General features: G+C 44.6%; 1 protein-coding gene across 1 annotated transcript in view; it reads right to left on the bottom strand.

Annotated features, from left to right (window-relative positions):
• Positions 1-21,158, bottom strand: part of LOC134969044 (mucin-2-like) — a 695,488-nt gene that overhangs the window by 270,001 nt on the left and 404,329 nt on the right. Inside the window, exon 29 of the mRNA XM_063944753.1 lies at positions 16,042-17,424. Coding sequence (XP_063800823.1) covers positions 16,042-17,424 — 1,383 coding nt within the window. The remainder of the gene's footprint in view (positions 1-16,041; positions 17,425-21,158) is intronic.

Genomic DNA, 21,158 nt, shown 5'->3' with positions numbered 1-21,158 from the left:
GATTCCAGATTAGATCCAAAATTGGCAAAAAGCATTCAGTACATGATTGTAGCGGATAAAGAGGTATTACGTATCACTGAGGACTCGGCTGTCCCTGATAAAAGGGTCTGTATGTATAAGGAAAGGAAACCTGAGATAACGTTTCCTCCCTCTCATGAACTGAACACGCTATTTGAAAAAGTCTGGGAAGGTCCTGACAGAAAGTTTCAGATTCCCAAAAGAATTATGGTAGCTTATCCGTTTCCCTCGGCGGATAGGGAAAAGTGGGAGTCACCCCCCACTGTGGACAAGGTCCTGTCACGTTTGTCTTAAAAGGTGGCTCTCCCGTCACCTGACACGGTGGCCCTTAAGGATCCTGCGGATTGTAAACAAGAAACTACGTTAAAGTCCATTTATGCGACCACGGGTACGCTACTCAGACCTGTCATTGCGTCTGCGTGGGTAAGTAGTGCTATCGAAAAGTGGGCAGATAACTTGTCATCTAATATAGATACCCTAGTTAGGGATAGCATTTTCTTGACGCTGGGTTATATCAAGGACGCTGCAGCATACCTTAAGGAAGCTGCGAGAGATATTGGTCTTTTGGGATCAAAGGCCAATGCCATGGCAGTCTCAGCTAGGCATGCGTTGTGGATTCACCAATGGAATGCTGATGGTGACTCCAAGAAAAGTATGGAATCTCTACCATATAAAGGTAAGGCCTTATTTGGCGATGGCCTTGATGATTTGGTAACTACGGCTACCGCGGGTAAGTCATCCTTTTTACCTTATGTTCCTCCACAACAAAAGAAAATGCACCACTATCAGATGCAGTCCTTTCGGCCCAACAAATACAGAAAGGGCCGAGGTTCTTCCTTCTTTGCTACTAGAGGAAGGGGAAGAGGTAAACGATCACCAGCCTTGTCAGGCTCTCAGGAGCAGAAGTCTTCCCAGGCTTCTGCCAATTCCACCGCATGACGTTGGGGCTCCTATGCGGGAGTCCGCACCGGTGGGGGCCCGTCTCAAACTCTACAGTCAGTTTTGGGTTCGTTCGGACCTAGACCCATGGATTTTACAAATAGAATCCCAAGGGTACAAGCTGGAGTTTCAAGATGTCCCCCCTCGCCGTTTTTTCAAATCGGCCTTACCAGTTTTTCTTCCGGACAGGGAGGTAGTTTGCGACGCAATACAAAAATTGTGTCAAAATCAAGTTATCGTCAGGGTTCCCCAGTCGCAACAGGGAGAAGGTTTTTATTCAAGCCTGTTTGTGGTCCCGAAGCCGGACGGCTCGGTCTGACCAATCCTAAACCCTAAATCCCTAAATTTCCACCCTAAAGAAATTCAAATTCAAGATGGAGTCTCTCCGAGCAGTGATCTCCAGTCTGGAGGAAGGGGATTTTATGGTGTCGGTGGACATAAAGGATGCCTACTTTCATGTTCCCATTTATCCTCCGCATCAGGCTTACCTGAGGTTTGCAATTCAGGATTGTCAGTACCAATTTCAAACGTTGCCGTTTGGTCTATCCACGGCTCCGAGGATTTTCACCAAAGTGATGGCGGAGATGATGTTTCTCCTTCACAAGCAAGGAGTCACAATTATCCCATACTTGGACGATCTTCTGATAAAGGCGAGATCCAGGGACCAGTTGGTGCGAAACGTTGCACTCTCCCTGACAGTTCTTCAACAGCATGGTTTGCTCCTAAACTTGCCAAAATCACAGCTGATTCGACGACGCGGTTGTCGTTTTTGGGAATGATATTGGACACAGAACTACAGAGAGTCTTTCTTCCAGTGGAAAAGGCTCTGGAACTTCAGAGTCTGGTCAAACAAATTCTGAAACCAGCAAGAGTGTCAATCCATCAATGCATTCGTTTGCTGGGGAAGATGGTTGCGGCCTACGAGGCCATTCAGTTTGGCTGGTTCCATGCCAGAGTGTTCCAGTGGGACCTGTTGGACAAGTGGTCCAGGGCCCATCTACACATGCACCAGAGGATAATCCTGTCTTCCAAGACCAGGGTATCACTCCTGTGGTGGCTGCACAGCTCTCACCTCCTAGAGGGGCGCAGGTTCGGGATACAGGACTGGATCCTAGTGGCCACGGATGCAAGCCTCCGAGGCTGGGGGGCAGTCACAATGGGAGAAAACTTCCAAGGAAGATGGTCAAGTCAGGAAACTTGTCTCCACATAAATGTTCTGGAGTTAAGGGTCATTTACAACGGCCTTCTGCAAGCGAAACATTTTCTTTGAGATCTGCCTGTACTGATCCAGTCGGACAATGTAACAGCAGTAGCGTACATAAACCGTCAGGGCGGAACGAAAAGCAGAGCGGCGATGGCAGAAGCCACAAGGATTTTCCGCTGGGTGGAAAAGCATACAAGCGCTCTGTCAGCAATCTTCATTCCAGGAGTGGACAACTGGGAAGCAGACTTCTTCAGCAGACATGATCTCCATCCAGGAGAGTTGGGCCTCCACCAAGAAGTCTTCACAGAGGTGACAGGTCATTGGGGAGTTCCTCAAGTAGACATGATGGCTTCTCGTCTCAACAAGAAGCTTCAGAGATATTGTTCCAGGTCAAGGGACCCTCAAGCAATTGCAGTGGATGCTCTGGTGACACCGTGGGTGTTTCAGTCTGTGTATGTATTCCCTCCACTTCCTCTCATTCCAAAAGTTCTAAAGATCATAAGAAGAACAAAGATCCGGACGATCCTCATTGTCCCAGACTGGCCAAGGAGGGCTTGGTATCCAGATCTTCAGGAATTACTCATCGGAGATCCTTGGCCTCTTCCTCTGTGCGAGGACCTGTTACAACAGGGGCCGTGCGTGTATCAGGACTTACCGCGGCTATGTTTGACGGTGTGGCAGTTGAGCGCAAAATCCTAGCCCGTAAGGGTATTCCCAGTGAAGTCATTCCCACACTTATTCAGGCCAGAAAAGGGGTAACGTCTAAACATTACCACCGTATTTGGAGAAAATATGTTTCTTGGTGTGAATCCAAGAAGGCTACTACGGAAGAGTTTTAGCTAGGACTTTTTCTCCATTTTCTACAAGCAGGTGTGGATGCGGGCATAATATTGGGCTCAATTAAGGTACAGATTTCAGCCTTATTGGTGTTCTTTCAGAAACAATTGGCCTCCCTTCCAGAAGTTCAGACTTTCGTGAAAGGCGTGTTGCACATCCAACCTCCATTTGTGCCTCCAGTGGCACCATGGGACCTTAATGTGGTGTTGCAGTTCCTTCAATCACATTGGTTTGAACCTTTACGGAAGGTGGAGTTGAAATTCCTCACTTGGAAAGTGGTCATCCTGTTGGCCTTGGCATCTGCAAGGCGGGTGTCTGGGTTAGCGGCCTTGTCTCATATGAGCCCTTATTTGATCTTCCATGAAGATAGAGCTGAATTGAGGACACGTCAGCAATTTCTACCGAAGGTGGTTTCCTCTTTCCACATGAACCAACCTATTGTGGTGCCTGTGGCTACTGACGCCTTCGCTGAGTCGAAATCTCTGGATGTGGTCCGAGCTTTGAAGATTTATGTCGCCAGAACGGCTCAGATTAGGAAAACAGAGGCTCTGTTTGTCCTGTATGCTCCCAACAAGGTTGGGTGTCCTGCTTCCAAGCAGACCATTGCACGCTGGATCTGTAACACGATTCAGCATGCTCATTCCACAGCTGGATTGCCGTTACTGGAATCAGTGAAGGCCCATTCCACTAGAAAGGTGGGCTCATCCTGGGCGGCTGCCCGGGGCTCTCGGCATTGCAACTTTGCCGAGCAGCTACTTGGTTGGGGTCAAACACATTTGCAAAGTTCTACAAGTTTGACACCTTAGCCGATGAGGACCTTAAGTTCGGTCAATTGGTGCTGCAGAGTCATCCGCACTCTCCCGCTCGTTTTAGAGCTTTGGTATAACCCCATGGTTCTACTGGTGACCCCAGCATCCTCTAGGACGTATGAGAAAATAGGATTTTAATACCTACCGGTAAATCCTTTTCTCTTAGTCCGTAGAGGATGCTGGGCACCCGTCCCAGTGCATACTGTATCTGCAGTTATTAGTTGTGGTTACACACATGTTGTGTTATGTTTATTGTCAGCATGTTGCTGCAATTGTTCATGCCGTTGGCCTGTGTTCTGTTGAATGTCATGTTGTGCGGCATGGTTGAGATGTGAGTTGGAATGAATCTCACCTTAGTTTAACAATAAATCCTTTCCTCGAAATGTCCGTCTTCCTGGGCACAGTTCCTATAACTGGAGTCTGGAGGAGGGGCATAGAGGGAGGAGCCAGTTCACACCCTTTCAAAGTCTTAAAGTGCCCATGTCTCCTGCGGATCCCGTCTATACCCCATGGTTCTAATGGTGACCCCAGCATCCTCTACGGACTAAGAGAAAAGGATTTACCGGTAGGTATTAAAATCCTATTATATATGTTCATGTGTGTGTTAATATGTATGTAAATGTGTGTGTGTGTGTGTGTGTGTGTGTGTGTGTGTGTGTGTGTGTGTGTGTGTGTGTGTGTGTATGCCCAGTCAGCGCGTGCTGTATCTTTGCTGTAAAAGCCAGGGTGTGCCACTCATGTTGCACTCCTTTCAGACCGCCAGCTTCTAACACGGGTTATGAGCACATGAGCTTGCATAACCCGTGTTGCTGTGTGGTGTGAACGAGAGCCGGGTCGATGCAACCCGTTTCCCGTTCAATGCGTGTATACGGGTGGCACTTGGCGATCATGTGATCTCCAAGCGTCGCCCCCATCGGGTCACGGCTGATGTTACCAACCTGGCAATATGTCGGGTTGCAGGCAGCAGCGGTGGGGCAACTGAGGCGGATCGCACCCTGGGAGCTCCCGTGTCAGGCTTCCGGGTGTGACCCGTTTCAGGCTGTCTGAAAGGGGTATTAGTGACTACTGAGGAGTCAGCTTGTGCAACTCATAGAAGGCACCTAGGTATTTGATTTTTGAAATGAAGTATAGGTCATGAACTTATATAGATATATACTGTACAAACATACATGCAGCTTCCAGGTCTGCACACAGTATAAAGGGAACCTGGTGGACAGTGGAGGGGGTAAAGTACAGAATTGGGGCTGTGCTTGGTTTGCTCAGTTAACCCCTGGCATTCTTCCAGTGAGGTGTCTGACCAGAACCAATGCCAATGCCCAGTACTAAAAAAGTGTGTGTTCTGTTAAGTACTGATGATAGATTATATGACAAGCACTGATGTTTGTTATATTATATAACGGTCACTACAAAGCTCTCTGTTTTATATGTCAGTCACTGTAATGCTGTCTGTATTTATGACAGTAACTACAATGCTCTGTGTATTATATGGCAGTCACTGCAGTGTTTTCTAGTATATGGTAGTCACTGTGATGCTCTCTGTATTATATGGTATCACTGCAATGCTCACTTTTCTTTATTATAGTTCTACAATGGAGTGTTTGAAGGTAGATACTAACTATGCCCTCCATGGAGACAGCCACACCCATGGCACAGGCCATTCCTCCTATGTAGACCACACCCACACTACAATGGCCACACCCCCACATAACTTGCCACATAGGTGCCGGGCTTGTCACACACCCTGCAGAATCACATAATAGGCCCTTCATAAATATCAGCTCCAGGCCCATGTGGACATTAATCTGGCACTGACTGCATGGGGGGGCAGATACATGTGCAGAGAGTTAGGTTTGGGTGGGTGATATTGTTTCTGTGCAGGGTAAATACAGGCTGATTTATTTTTATACTGCAATTTAGATTTCAGCATGAACACACCCCACCCAAATCTAAATCTCTTTGCACATGTTATATTCACCCCCCCCCCCCCCCGCAGTGCACATAGGGTCTACTTCAGACCTGATCGTAGCCCTGCAAAATTTAGCATGGCTACGAACAGGCACACAGATATGCGGGGGGACACCCAGCACAGGGCTAGTCCGCCCCACATGTCAGGCCCGACCCCCCCTCCCGCAAAAGTACAAAAGCATCGCACAGTGGCGATGGTTTTGTACTTCAGGAGTAGCTCCCAGCCAGCGCAGCTCCTCTGCACTGGACAGGAGCTACTCATCACTGCTCTGGTCGCAGCGGCTGCGTGTGATGTCACGCAGCCTCTGCGGCCCACCCCCGGCACGGTCCGGCTACACCTGCATTGGCCAGACTGCGCCCCCAAAATGGCTGCCGAATGCTGCCGTGCTGCCCCCTCCTGCCCAGCGACCGCTTCTGCCTGTCAATCAGGCAGAGGCGATTGCTAGGCTACGACAGCCATCGGCTGTCAGCCATGCGCCGCCGCACTGGATCGCCGGCGCATACGCACTTCAGACCCGATCGCTGCTGTGCAAAAACGCACAGCAGCGATTGGGTCTGAATGACCACCATGGTTTTGCCCATTAGATAACAAATTTGCTGCTGCGATCAGGTCTGAATTAGGCCCTAAGTCCATTTAAGTGTTGGAACTTCTTTTTCAGATCTCCTCGGAAAAGCCTAAACATGTGGCAGATAAGATGTTCTCGGATCCTCAGAAATTTGCTTCCCTTTTTCCTCTCCTAAAGGATCATGCATCTAAGTGGGATCTGTCTTCCAAGGTTGACAGTGCAGTGGCAAATTTAACTAAACACATGACTCTTCGTGTTCAGAGCTTGGCATCCTTTTAAGGATCCATTGCTTTAAAATTAGAAAGTTTTCTCCAGTCCATTTTTTTAGGCTCCGGGGGTTGTTAACTGTCCATTTCTAGCATCAGCATAAATAGCCCAGCTATAGAGTAATTGACAGCCAAACTAGTCATGGGGCTTCACGGTCATTCATCCAGATATTTTCTACTGGACTTGACATTACAACTTTGAGGTGCAGTTGCAAATGTTTGGGAGGATGTGCAATATGGTGCTCAGGTACATATGTGTCCACTTATATCTAGTCTCCTGGTATGTTAAACAACCCTTCTTGTTATGCCATGCCGTGTTGTGACTCAGTAGCACAGACTGTCTTTTCATGCAACTTTTTCCATTAAAATGCATCTTATTTGTATCGCTATGTGAATAGGATGCACAACTTTGACTCTGATGATTAAATTATATGTGGCATGCCTATATTCTTTGTGTGACTGCGGCTGTATCTGCATAAGAAATGCTACTTGTAACATACCAATTTGTATGCAGATACAGCTGTAGACGCACACACAATATATGCATGTTGCATATTATTTTAATGATTAGAGTCTGCTTGTGTGGCCTATTTGTATAGCGATACAAATAAGATGCATTTTCAGCAAAAAAGACACCCAATGCTAATGGAGTTGCATAAGACCTGTTAGCTCACTGACACCAGGCATCTCCCACTACGTGGTGTATTGAAGCAAGATATATGAGAATACATCTGTAGCTTCCATGCTTCATCTGTGGCCATTTCAGCTTGGAAGGTCCTTTGGCTCTGTGTTTGGAATGCAGATTCATAATCAAAATGTTCCTTGGATTCTCTGGCTTTTGGTGGGTGTGTCCTGTTTAGGCCAGAACTGGATGTTATTATAGCCCAGGCTACCGGTGGGTTTAAGTCTTTTTCTTCTGGTGGCCGCCACTGAACAACAAAGTCCATATTTCCATGGGTTTTGCTCTTCCTTTCGGGGCACAGAATCCATTAGTGTTTAGTTTTTTGTGAGATACAGGGACCCAATGACTTTTACTGTTGATGCCATGATGTTGTTGTGGGATTTTTACCTGGCATATATGGTTTCCCTGATCCCAATGTTGCCTTCAGTACTCAAGTGGATCAATGGAGGATGGTAATCCTAGTGGCTTCAGCCTGGCCAAGTACGTATTGGTATGTCAACGTTCTCAAAATATCAGTAGGTCCCGAGTTGCATATTCCGCTATGTCCAAATCTGCGTCTACGAGGTCCATTTCTGCACAAGGGCTAACATTGGTTAGCTTTCATTGCCTGACTTGTAAATCAAGTTTTCAATGGCTGAAATATTTTCTCTTGGTATTACGTACTACAATGTGGTTCCAGCAACCGGATTCACCCAGAGTATGGAGAAACTACATCTTGTTGTTTGAAAAGGAAATGGTTCATACCTCCTAGTTTCATTTCTCTTATTTCTTGGCCTTTCTTCAGGGAGTTTGAAGGCCAGTTTAAACCTAAATATTTTGTTCTGTCAATTAATTTCCAGCGGCATATGGCCATTCTTCCAGAAGGTCGAACCTTGTTACAGGGTGTGTTGTGTTTTCAACCACCATTATGTCTACTAGTAGCACAATGGGATCTTAATTTTGTCCTATCTGCTTTCCAGCAGGCGCCATTTGCGCCTTAGTGTTCAACAGATCTTCAGTTCATTACTTGAAAGCTGGTCTTCCTTGTGGCTATTGCCTCAGTTCGTCATGATTCCATGTTGGCGGAGTGGGGGCGTTTGTCTTGCAGGCCACCTTTTTCTCATTTTTAATGACAACAGACTGGTTCTTCATACAGTTACTACGTTCCAGCCAAAAGTTTCAATTTTACACTTAAACTAGAAAATTGTGTTTCCTCCTGTGGTGACTGCCAGGATAATTTGGCTCTGTTCATTGTTGATCTTGATAAGCAAAAACACAGAGCTTGGACTATGGTCCACATAAATACACTGAAAAAGTCAGCTCTGCATCAAATACAATGAAAAAGCCAGCTTCGCATAATATACTCCAGCTCCCCTGACATGTCACTACAGCCCCCCTCATGTGCCCCTACAGCCCCCCAATATGTCACTGTAGCCAGTCCCATATGTCACTCCAGCCAGCTACTCTTAATGTGTCCTTCCAGCCAGCCCCCCCATCTGGCATTGCAGCCAGCCCCCCTTCTCGTGTGACTCTAGCCAGCCCCTCCTTCATGTGCCCTTTCAGGCAGCACCCCATCAAGTGTCACTCCAGCCAGCCTCCCTAATGTGCCTCTCCAGCCAGCCCCCCTCATGTGCCCTCCAGACTCAAAAAAATCTTACGTTGTGTGGCAGTTCCTCTTTTAAACAAGCCCCACCACACACTGAATCTCAGTGCTGTTTCTGTGCCAACTCCCACTTCCCCACTGAATCTCAGTGCTGTTCCCGGCTCAGTGCTGTTCCCGACATGTGCCAACCCCCACCTCCCCGCTGAATCACAGTGCTGATCCTGGAACCTGCTTAATGCTCTTCCCAGCACGCGACAACCCCCACCTCCCCACTGAATTACAGTGCTGTTTTCAGACCTGGCTCAATGCTGTTTCCTACACGTGCCAACCCACCCCCTGCCGCATTCATCTCCCACTCGCGAGCTGTGCAGCGCTGTGTTCACTGACTGAACAGGTGCAAGAACCATCTGTGTAAGGGCCCAGGACACATGTCCCAGTAGTTCCCACCCCCAACGATGGCAGATGCTACTACAGCCAAAACCTTCTTTCTACATTTTCCTGTGTGAAATGAAGCCTGATCACGAGGGAAGGATTTATGTGCAAAAGACGTAATATCTGAGATTTCTGGGGGAAAAAATGTTTGCCTTGTTTCGAAATCTGAACTTGACAGGAAGACCCCAGTCGGGGCTTTGTTCCACTCGTAAAATTCAAGTTCAGATATGTTTTGATTTCTCCAAACCGAATGAGCACATCTCTAGTATTCGTAAATTTACAACTTAATCATGTACAATATATTATAGTCATAATTATATTTTTGAATGTTTCACAGCATTCAGTAGTTAAAAATTAAGTTTATCTTAAACTAAATTATCTTAGTGAAGCCATGTTCAACTAACCATGTTATAAGCTTCATTAACCCCCATGTATCATGCTCAGTGATGAGGCTTTGTTTGCATATCTCTGATGTGTGTCACAGGTTAGAGCACAGGTTCTCAAACCTCAGGACCCCACACAGTACATGTTTTGCAGGTCTCCTCACAAAATCACAAGTGAAATAATTAGCTCCACCTGTGGACCTTTTAAAATGTGGCAGTGAGTAATTAATACACCTGTGCACTTGCTGGGTTACCTGCAAAACATGCACTGTGTGGGGTCCTAAGGACCGAGTTTGAGAACCACTGGGTTAGAGGATGGTAATTTTTCATCAAAAGCTACAAATAAAATATCTACGCTGGATTTGATGAATACAACACTAGTAATAAAATAACAAATTTATTCCTAAAATTGTACAATAGGTAAATAATATCAATAAAATATGCACATAAATAAACTAATAAAAAATGCAAGTGCTGAAATATGGACTAACATCCTATGGGACCACCCAGTTTGCCAGGTAGGAAATTTGGACTTTCTGGAGATGTATGCAATGACCGTTCCTGATGTATTTCCCCTGTGTTATAGTCCAGCTTAAACAATAGTCTCAGAATATAGGCAGGGTCCAAATTAATGGACTAGTTACCGTTAGAGGATATAGTGCTCCGGAATTTGTAGTGGTGAGCTCCTCATGCGTTACGGTTATATGCTGTCCTTTGTATGGTGTTTGCCGTTAAGGATCTGAGCGTTGAGAAGATCGTCTGGACAAGCTTGGGGAATGGTTCGGTCCTCCTTGGTCCTCCTTGAAGTCACTTCCTGGTTGGGGTCCCTGGATCACCTGACGCGTTTCGCTGCAACCAACTGGCAGCTTTCTCTTTTGAGAAAGCTGCCAGTTGGTTGCAGCGAAACGCGTCAGGTGATCCAGGGATCTTCTCAACGCTCAGATCCTTAACGGCAAACACCATACAAAGGACAGCATATAACCGTAACGCATGAGGAGCTCACCACTACAAATTCCGGAGCACTATATCCTCTAACGGTAACTAGTCCATTAATTTGGACCCTGCCTATATTCTGAGACTATTGTTTAAGCTGGACTATAACACAGGGGAAATACATCAGGAACGGTCATTGCATACATCTCCAGAAAGTCCAAATTTCCTACCTGGCAAACTGGGTGGTCCCATAGGATGTTAGTCCATATTTCAGCACTTGCATTTTTTATTAGTTTATTTATGTGCATATTTTATTGATATTATTTACCTATTGTACAATTTTAGGAATAAATTTGTTATTTTATTACTAGTGTTGTATTCATCAAATCCAGCGCAGTCACACCATCTCTCTCTCCTTTTTTGCAACATAACGGGAGTGACTCTCCCTCTTTTTTGTGACTGCAGCTCGGCGAAGCATCTCACACCCTAAGCGCCCAAGTACCTTCGGGTAAATCCATTTTTCTACAAATAAAATATCTATCTATCTATCTATCTATCTATCTATCTATCTATCTATCTATCTATCTATCTATCAAGCATAGGATAACCCTCCAATAGATCAAATACAGCCACCTGAACAAAAATTCCCAGGCACTTTTTATGTCAAATATGCAAAGCAAATTTACAAACCAATGCCAATTTGTCCACATTTGGCAAACCTATACAGCCACAGGATAGCATTCTGTTTGTGCCACATGACACTTTATGATCTCACAAGATAATCTAATGCTTCTCCGCAAAACTAATTTACTACAGACTTGCATCAAATAGAGCCAAATAAGTCAAAAAGTAAAGGTGAAGAAAGCTAAGGATATTATTTATAATAATATTATTTATAATTTCAAATTACTTTCTAGCAAACCTGCTTAACCTGACAGAGCCTGCAATACCCAGCCCCAGAGACCCTACTGTAGCCACCTGGTCCGGCTCCCTGCTAGAGGTGGCCAACTTGTGTGTAATTCCTCCTGTCTCCAGCAGCTGTAATTGCGACAGCCGGGTGGTCAGCAGTGGCGACCTGGTCACTGGCAGGACCGTGACTGGTGCCCCCATCTGTACGTTCCCCTGGATGGTTTCTGGTGCAAGCGACCCCCACCTGTGTGCACCACCGGAATGCTCCAGCTTCCCAGGAGTAGTGAGTGTATAAGGGAACCCTGTCTCTGTTGTTATACTGTGCCTGTACCCTCCCAACCATTGCTGTTTGGAACCCTTCATTATTATAGTAGTGACAGAGTGGGAATACATATATCAATACTCTTCATGCTACTGCTGTTGGGGACCCCCACTTCTACCAGGAATTACATTGATCCAAAGGTACAGTGTTTCATAGCCATTCCCTGTTTCAAATGAAACACATTTAACAGTATTTTTTCATTATTTTTGTTACTGATACATTGGCTACCTCCTTTGGTACAAGTACATTGGTACTTGTGCTATCTACACCATAACTTGTTCCTTCATTCTATATACATTATCTATCCCTGACTCCAGTGTCTTTTTCTTCAGTGTCTTAAGGTATTACTCAGCACTCTCATCACCTTTGTGACCTCTCGTACAATACATAGGGCTCTGATTGTCACTCCTCTGGAGCTCATGATGTTCGTTTAATACCAATATCTGACCTGCTTAGACCAGTGTTCTAAAATCCAACATTTTTTTTGTAAACTGAGACTCTCCTTTTCTTTTGTTTACCCCTGCTTAACATTCAACATGTCACAGAAAAACAAGAGGGCTTCACAGGCCTCCATACATTTTTTGGACCAAAATCTAAGGGCTCTCAGAATCCAACATTGCTCTCGGACTCCCCCTACTACCCGTGCTCATCAGAAGATATTGACCTTCAGATTCAAGCGGTAATGACGAGCTTGCTAGGGGGAGTCGGACCTCACGACTCTGGGTAATAGAATGGATGCATTGGAATCTAAAACAGACGATCTTTGCCACTCTCAGAGCCATCTTGATAAAGAACTTTCCAGATGACATGATGAGGTAGAGGCACTAAAAGAACAACAGGAAGTGAGGAGAATTGCTCTCATCGCAATACCCTGCATATCCTCAACATGGCAGAATCAGTCCTTGGCTCCTCTTTGTCATCATTCTTGAAAGACTGTTTCCAACATGTATACCAAACCTCTCAGATGGGGACTGCCTCTGTGATAGAGCCCATAGAGCGCTCCACGTGAAATATTCTCCCTTTCAACCACATAGAGTCATATGAGTTCATTCCGAGTTGATCGCACGCTGCAACTTTTTGCAGCCCGTGTGATCAGATAGTCGCCGCCTATGGGGGAGTGTGAACACTTGAGCAGGGGAGCTGTACAAAAAACATTTTGTGCAGTTTCTGAGTAGCTCTGAACTTACTCAGCCACTGCGATCACTTCAGCCTGTCAGGTCCCGGAATTAACATCAGACACCCGCCGTGCAGACGCCTGGACACGCCTGCGTTTTCCTCTCCACTCCTAGAAAATGGTCAGTTGCCACCCCGGAACGCCTTCCTGCTGTCAGTCACCTTGCGATCGCCGCTGTGATCAAAATCTTCGTTAGAACATTCGCTGCCTGGCATTCCCCGTCGCCTGGCAGGGACGTGCCTGCGCATTGCGGCCGCAGCGCATGTGCATTCTGGACCCGATGGCACGGCTCCAAAAAACTGCAGCGTGCGATCGGGTCAGAATGACCCCCATAGTCCGTCTACATTACTTTCTCTCAAAGGAAAGGATCTTGTCATCCATCTGTGACTCTTCAGTGATTTCTTGCAGAGATATGCAACTACAAGTTTTTTAGGACTTGTGGGGTCATTCCGACCCGTTCGCATGCTGCGGTTCATAGCTGCGGTGCGAACGGGTCGGAACTGCGCATGCATGGTGGCCGCAATGTGCACGCATGTCGTTGCCCAGTGACAGCCGTCGCCGGGCAATGACCAGAAGAAAGAAGAAAGTGATCGCTAGCGTGATTGCAAGAAGATTGACAGCGGAAAGGCATTCCAGGATAGATACAGTTTTCTGGGCATGGAGATCCGAACGCAGGTGTGTCCAGGCGTTTGGAGGGCGGTTGTCTGAAGTCAATTCTGGGACCTTTATCGCTGGATCCATCGCACAGGGTAAGTAACTACAGGGCTAGTCTTGTTCAGCACAAAACTTTTTTAGCATAGCAGGGCTGCACAAGCGATCGCAGCCCTGCATTGCTAAAATACACTCCCCCATAGGCGGCATCTAGTTGATCACACGAGCATCAAAAAGTTGCTACGTCCGATCAACTCGGAATGACCCCCTTGGCCTCTTTTACTTTTCAAAAGAGACAAGGCCTTCATCCCTTCCCTGGAATATTAAGGAAGCATCAAATCCGATACAGAAGGGGATTTCCCTTTATGCTTCAAGTTTTAGCAAAGAAATCTGTTCATACTGTTAGAACCCTAATTCAGGGTCAAAAATTGCTTGCCAAGCTCGACCTCCTCCCAACATCATCCCCTGACCCGGCTGCAACTCCCTCTCCTAAACCACAATGTTCTCAGCCTCCTTTGCCTGAATGGACAAAGGTGTCCCGTCACCGCACTGAGAACAGTGAACAGTGAAGAACAGTGAACAGTGAACCACCCTGAATCATGAGGACATTCCCTAGAAATGCGTTTTCACTATTTCAGGGTTGTATTGGTCTGCTTTGCAATGTCCATTGATTGTTAGAGGCTTAGTCCTCATTCTCGACTCTCTAATGCATATATTATTGTTCTCTGTATTGTTTACTAGATTTTGATGTTCTTTATATTTCATGTTATGATACTACATTATCATATTAAGATTTTCCTTCCCTCTCTTTCCCATCCCTCCCCTTGTGACTTCAAGTAATTGTCACAGAGTCCGAGTGTGCCCACTATAGAGAATACTTCTCTTGGTTCTAATATGCTCTTAATTTATTCCTAGGAGCACCTCCCATATAATAAACTTGATATATGTAATAATAAGATTAAAATACATGAGAAAATACTTTATGTGACTTATTGAAATTATTGATTTGAAAATAAGGGGTGTCTGTGCCACCTCTTTTTCTTTTTCTTTTGAATGAGCTAATGTTGTATGATTATGATATTAACAACATTGATGTGGATGATGTTGATGATGATGATGATGATGAGGATGATACCATCTTAAACTTTGAGAATGATTAACACTTAGTCTTAAGCCAATTGATAGCTTGGTTTAATCAAACATTTCGTTCTACGGTGGCCCAAACAAACCATGCCCTTTTGCCACAAAAATGGTTATTCCTGTTGCTGAAGTACTTGGTTTGTTAAACTATACATGTTATTTTTAATATACAACTAATAAGGTTAAGTCCACCACGCACCACTTTTTATTATGTGCTTTGTCCACCTTATTGTATTTGGATAAAAACTACAAGTCTTTTACTCCAACTCAGTTTACCTGTACTAACCTGAGACCTGTGATATGCTAGTTGGAAAAGTTTGTTATTATTATCTTTTTGGAAAAGTTTGTTATTATTATATATTCTAGACTGTTACTCTGGCTTGAATCACATTGCTGGCTGGAGAAGTTTGTTATTATTATCTTTTCTAGGCTGTTACTCTGGCTTGAATCAACTGTGCTGACCAGAGGCCTGTGATTTGCTGTGATTTAGTTTGCATTTGATAACTCACATAAGGAAGCTTGGTTTACAACAGTATGTTTCATGTTTCAGATTTACTGTGGTTTGCTGTTTGGAGAAAAATTTGATTATAATCTAGATTTCCTCTAGACTTTACTCTGGAAGCAATCATCTCTACTGGCATGGGGCCTGTAATTTGCTGTCTGGATTCAATCTGCATTTGAAAAGTCACATTTGTAAGCCTGTTGTTTAATAGTTTGTTCCATGTTTTCAATTTACTTTTCCCCATACTCTTATAATGCTTCACTTTACACTAAATACTCCACCTTCAATCACTGGCCTAAGACCTGCAATTTGCTGTTTGGAGAAGTGTGTTGGTAATACTGTATATAATATTCTACAATGCTTTTAAGTTTAGGATATTAGATCTTGATTGATGAAAACATCTAGAGTCATGAAGTTTATTAAACTGCCATCCTATCTGCTGCTGCTGTGCCACTATGTTTCATAGATGTGCTATATTCTATTAAAATTCCGCATATACTGTAGTCAATATTGGTGAAAACAAAACTGTGAGTGATCAAAATTGACTAGAAATGACAGCCAATGAATGATTTTGATGTAAAAAAAATACAGAACAAACAAAAACAGGTAAAAACTGCATGATATTAGCTGTATTTATGACTATGATTTAGAACCAAAAACAAACAGAAGGTGTCTGCGCTCAAATATAGTTCTAACATGAATTATATAAATTCAGAAAAAAACTTACCTTTAGTTGTGTTAGTAGTAGTTTTAGTAGTTGTAGATGGTGTTGTAGATGTAGTAGTTGCAGTACTACTGGTAGCTGTTGGTGTGGTTGTAGTAGTAGGCCTGGTAGTTGTGGATGATGTTGTAAATGATGAAGTTGTAGTATTAGTGGTAGATATTTGTGTAGTAGTACTTCTGGTAATTGTGGATGGTGTTGTAAATGTAGTAGATGCAGTACTAGTGGTAGTTGTTGGTGTAGTAGTTTCAGTAGTTGTGGATGGTGTTGTAAATGTAGTAGTTGCAGTACTAGTAGTAGTTGGTGTAGTAGTAGTTCTGGTAGTTGTGGATGGTGTTGTAGATGTACTAGTTTCAGTACTAGTGACAGTTCTTGGTGTACTAGTAGTAGTAGTTTCAGTAGTTGTGGATGGTGTTGTAAATGTAGTAGTTGCAGTACTAGTGGTAGTTGTTGGTGTAGTAGTAGTTCTGGTAGTTGTGGATGGTGTTGTAAATGTAGTAGTTGCAGTACTAGTGGTAGTTGTTGGTGTAGTAGTAGTTCTGGTAGTTGTGGATGGTGTTGTAAATGTAGTAGTTGCAGTGCCAGTGGTAGTTGTTGGTGTAGTAGTAGTTATGGTAGTTGTGGACGGTGTTATAGATGTACTAGTTTCAGTACTAGTGGTAGTTGTTGGTGTACTAGTAGTAGTAGGTTCAGTAGTTGTGGATGGTGTTGTAAATGTAGTAGTTGCAGTACTAGTGGTAGATGTTGGTGTAGTAGTAGGTTCAGTAGTTGTGGCTGGTGTTGTAAATGTAGTAGTTACAGTACTAGTGGTAGTTGTTGGTGTAGTAGTAGTTTCAGTAGTTGTGGATGGTGTTGTAAATGTAGTAGTTGCAGTACTAGTGGTAGTTGTTGGTGTAGCAGTAGTTTCAGTAGTTGTGGATGGTGTAAATGTAACAGTAGCAGTACTAGCAGTAGTTGTTGGTGTAGTAGTAGTTCTGGTAGTTGTGGATGGTGTTATAAATGTAGTAGTTTCTGTACTAGTGGTAGTTGTTGGTGTAGTAGTAGTTTCAGTAGTTGTGGATGGTGTTGTAGATGTACTAGTTTCAGTACTAGTGGTAGTTGTTGGTGTACTAGTAGTAGTAGGTTCAGTAGTTGTGGCTGGTGTTGTAAATGTAGTAGTTGCAGTACCAGTGGTACTACTAGTAGTAAGAGTAGTAGTTCTGGTACTGGTGGATGGGTTTGAAGATGTAGCAGTTACAGTACTGACTGATGTTGTAGAACTAAGTTCTGTAGTGCTGGTTAAAGGTGATGTACATGGTAATCCAAGAGTTTCAACTTGACATGACTTAGTGCAATAAGTTACAGATGTACAGCCTCTGTAGTCATTTTCGGTTCTATATATTAAAGTATCTGTAAAAACAAAAAGCATAGTTAAAAGATTTGTCATTGTCCACTTTTTTTTAAATTAAAAATACATCAAATCTTTGGTACACATATTTGTAAGTTGAAGAACTTATGTTGTTTTCAAGATTTATTCATAACATTCATAAAGTATGTAAAATAAATCAGAGAAGCTTCAAAGCCAAACTATTGAAATTGAATAGCTTTACGTATTGTGCATCTGAATGCACAGACATTGTACTTTTCAGAATATATAGGTATATTGACTTAACTGCACTGTAGCTGTAGACCTCAGCATTGAACATTTAATGGGGGATATTTAATTGTTTGAAAAGTCAGTTGGGTGTCTGTTTTTTGCTATCTAATAGACAGGAAAAAACAGACACCCAATTGACTTTTCAAACATTTGAATTCCCCCCAATGAGTCAATACTGTCAGAATCACCATATCATATCTGTATGCATTATTATCATAACAACAACATCATGTAGTGGCTTCACTCTATATAGCCATCTGTTACATTATAAACACATAGCTAAACTAATAGTCATATCCTACTGCAGCTTGAGGGCAGGCTATTTATGGCCTGATTCACAGTTGTACACTATGCTGATGTTTTGACAACGGTGGTCTGCACATGTGTCACTGCCGCAATGCACATGTGTTGTAATTGAACTGTGATTACACTTGCAGTGCATATTCTTTGCAAGCGATTAACAGGGAGCTGCCATTTTGTAGGAGGTAACGGGAGTGTCATCTAAAATTAGAGATGAGCGGGTTCGGTTCTCAGAGAACCGAACCCTACCGAACTTTGCCCTCCGTGCCCGAATCCGAGTCAGGCTCGGGTTTTCCCGCCTGACTCGGAAACCCGAAAGCGGCAAAATGTCATCATACCGCTGTCGGATTCTCGCGGGATTTGGATTCGATATAAGGAGACGCGCGTCGCAGCCATTTTCACTCCAGTCTCTGAGAGTGTATAGAGAGGACTCAGTGTTCAGTGTCTGTTTGTTGGGGCGGGAAAGTGGGATGGCAAGTATTGTGCTGCTCAGTCCAGTCCAGTGTAGTCACTCAGTGTATTGTGCTGCATCAGTCCAGCCATTCACAGTGTTGGTGTTCTCTGCTGCCATATATCCAGTGTAGCTGTATAATGGGGTGCTGTGTTGTGCAGACCAGTCCAGTGTAGTCAGTGTATTGTGCATCAGTCCAGTGCATCAGTCCAGCCATTCTCTGCTGCCATATATCCAGTGTAGCTGTATAATGTGGTGCTGTGTTGTGCAGACCAGTCCAGTGTATTCAGTGTATTGTGCATCAGTCCAGCCATTCACAGTGTTGGTGTTCTCTGCTGCCATATATCCAGTGTAGCTGTATAAAGTGGTGCTGTGTTGTGCAGACCAGTGGTAGTGTCCTGTGTCATCAGTAATTCCAGTGACGATATACGCTGCTGCTATATGTCCACTGCTGCAGTATAATAATTATAACAACAACAACAACCTGTTGTGCTGCATCAGACCAGTGGTAGTGTCCTGTGTCATCAGTAATTCCAGTGACGATATACACTGCTGCTATATGTCCACTGCTGCAGTATAATAATAATAATTATAACAACAACCTGTTGTGCTGCCTCAGACCAGTGGTAGTGCATAGCTCTCAACTTTGAAGGGGGAGGAAGAGGGACCCCTGCGTGGCGAAGTCGCGCGTGACACGAAAAGGGGTGTGAATTGCCATGGAATGGAGCGTGGCATCTGTCAAGTGGGCGGCCGAGTGCCACGGACCCGTTTTCGGCATTTTGATTTTGGGGGCGTGCCCAGCGCTCCCCGAGCAGCTGAGCAGCCCCCTGCTCCCCTCCCAGCATTGAATAGATGCTCACGGCATCTATTCAGTAATCACCGGCTGCTTTGCAGAGCAGAGCAGCGGGTGATCAAAGCCTCCCTCTACTGCCACCCCGCCATCGGGACACTGCGACCCGAGGGAGGACAGCGGGACAGTGTCCGAATAGCGGGACTGTCCCGCTGAAATTGGGACAATTGGGAGGTATGGTAGTGTCCTGTGTCATCAGTCATTCCAATGACGATATATGCTGCTGCTATATGTCCACTGCTGCAGCATAATAATTATAACAACAACCTGTTGTGCTGCATCAGACCAGTGGTAGTGCCCTGTCCATCAGTCATTCCAGTCATTCCTGTGCCGCATATTGTCTCATATAACTCCCAAAAAATAATGGAGAACAAAAATTTAGAGGATAAAATAGGGAAAGATCAAGAAAAACCGCTTCCTCCTAGTGCTGAAGCTCCTGCCACTAGCCATGAAATAGACGATGAAATGCCATCAACGTTGCCTGCCAAGGCCAATACCCAATGTGACAGTAGAAGGCATGTAAAATCCAAAAAGCCAATGTTCAGTAAAAAGACCCAAAAAAAGAAATTGAAATGGTCTGAGGAGAAACGTAAACTTGCCAATATGCCATTTACCACACGGAGTGGCAAGGAACGGCTGAGGCCCTGGGCTATGTTCATGACTAGTGGTTCAGCTTCACATGACGATGGAAGCCCTTATAACTGAGGCCTTGACACTTATGTTGGTGTTAGACGTGCGCCCGGTATCCGCCATTAGTGCAGTGGTATTTAGACAATTGATGGAGGTATTGTGTCCCCGGTACCAAATCCCATCTAGATTCCACTTCACTAGGCAGGCGATAGCGAGTTTTGCCATTTCAATCCAGTGATTTGGACGTATAATTACAGTGACTTTGCCAATTAATGTCAGTGATTTATAATTATTAATTACAGTGATCTTGCCATTTAATTCCAGTGATTTGGACGTATAATTACAGTGATTTTGCCAATTAATTAGAGATGAGCGCCTGAAATTTTTCGGGTTTTGTGTTTTGGTTTTGGGTTCGGTTCCGCGGCCGTGTTTTGGGTTCGACCGCGTTTTGGCAAAACCTCACCGAATTTTTTTTGTCGGATTCGGGTGTGTTTTGGATTCGGGTGTTTTTTTCAAAAAACCCTAAAAAACAGCTTAAATCATAGAATTTGGGGGTCATTTTGATCCCAAAGTATTATTAACCTCAAAAACCATAATTTCCACTCATTTTCAGTCTATTCTGAATACCTCACACCTCACAATATTATTTTTAGTCCTAAAATTTGCACCGAGGTCGCTGTGTGAGTAAGATAAGCGACCCTAGTGGCCGACACAAACACCGGGCCCATCTAGGAGTGGCACTGCAGTGTCACGCAGGATGTCCCTTCCAAAAAACCCTCCCCAAACAGCACATGACGCAAAGAAAAAAAGAGGCGCAATGAGGTAGCTGTGTGAGTAAGATTAGCGACCCTAGTGGCCGACACAAACACCGGGCCCATCTAGGAGTGGCACTGCAGTGTCACGCAGGATGTCCCTTCCAAAAAACCCTCCCCAAACAGCACATGACGCAAAGAAAAAAAGAGGCGCAATGAGGTAGCTGACTGTGTGAGCAAGATAAGCGACCCTAGTGGCCGACACAAACACCGGGCCCATCTAGGAGTGGCACTGCAGTGTCACGCAGGATGTCCCTTCCAAAAAACCCTCCCCAAACAGCACATGACGCAAAGAAAAAAAGAGGCGCAATGAGGTAGCTGACTGTGTGAGTAAGATAAGCGACCCTAGTGGCCGACACAAACACCGGGCCCATCTAGGAGTGTCACTGCAGTGTCACGCAGGATGTCCCTTCCAAAAAACCCTCCCCAAACAGCACATGACGC

Source organism: Pseudophryne corroboree, chromosome 11 (genome assembly GCF_028390025.1).
Source record: "Pseudophryne corroboree isolate aPseCor3 chromosome 11, aPseCor3.hap2, whole genome shotgun sequence".
NCBI classification, from domain to species: domain Eukaryota; kingdom Metazoa; phylum Chordata; class Amphibia; order Anura; family Myobatrachidae; genus Pseudophryne; species Pseudophryne corroboree.
The sequence above is the reverse complement of the archived record's forward strand: the minus strand, read 5'-3'. Positions and strand labels throughout refer to the sequence as shown.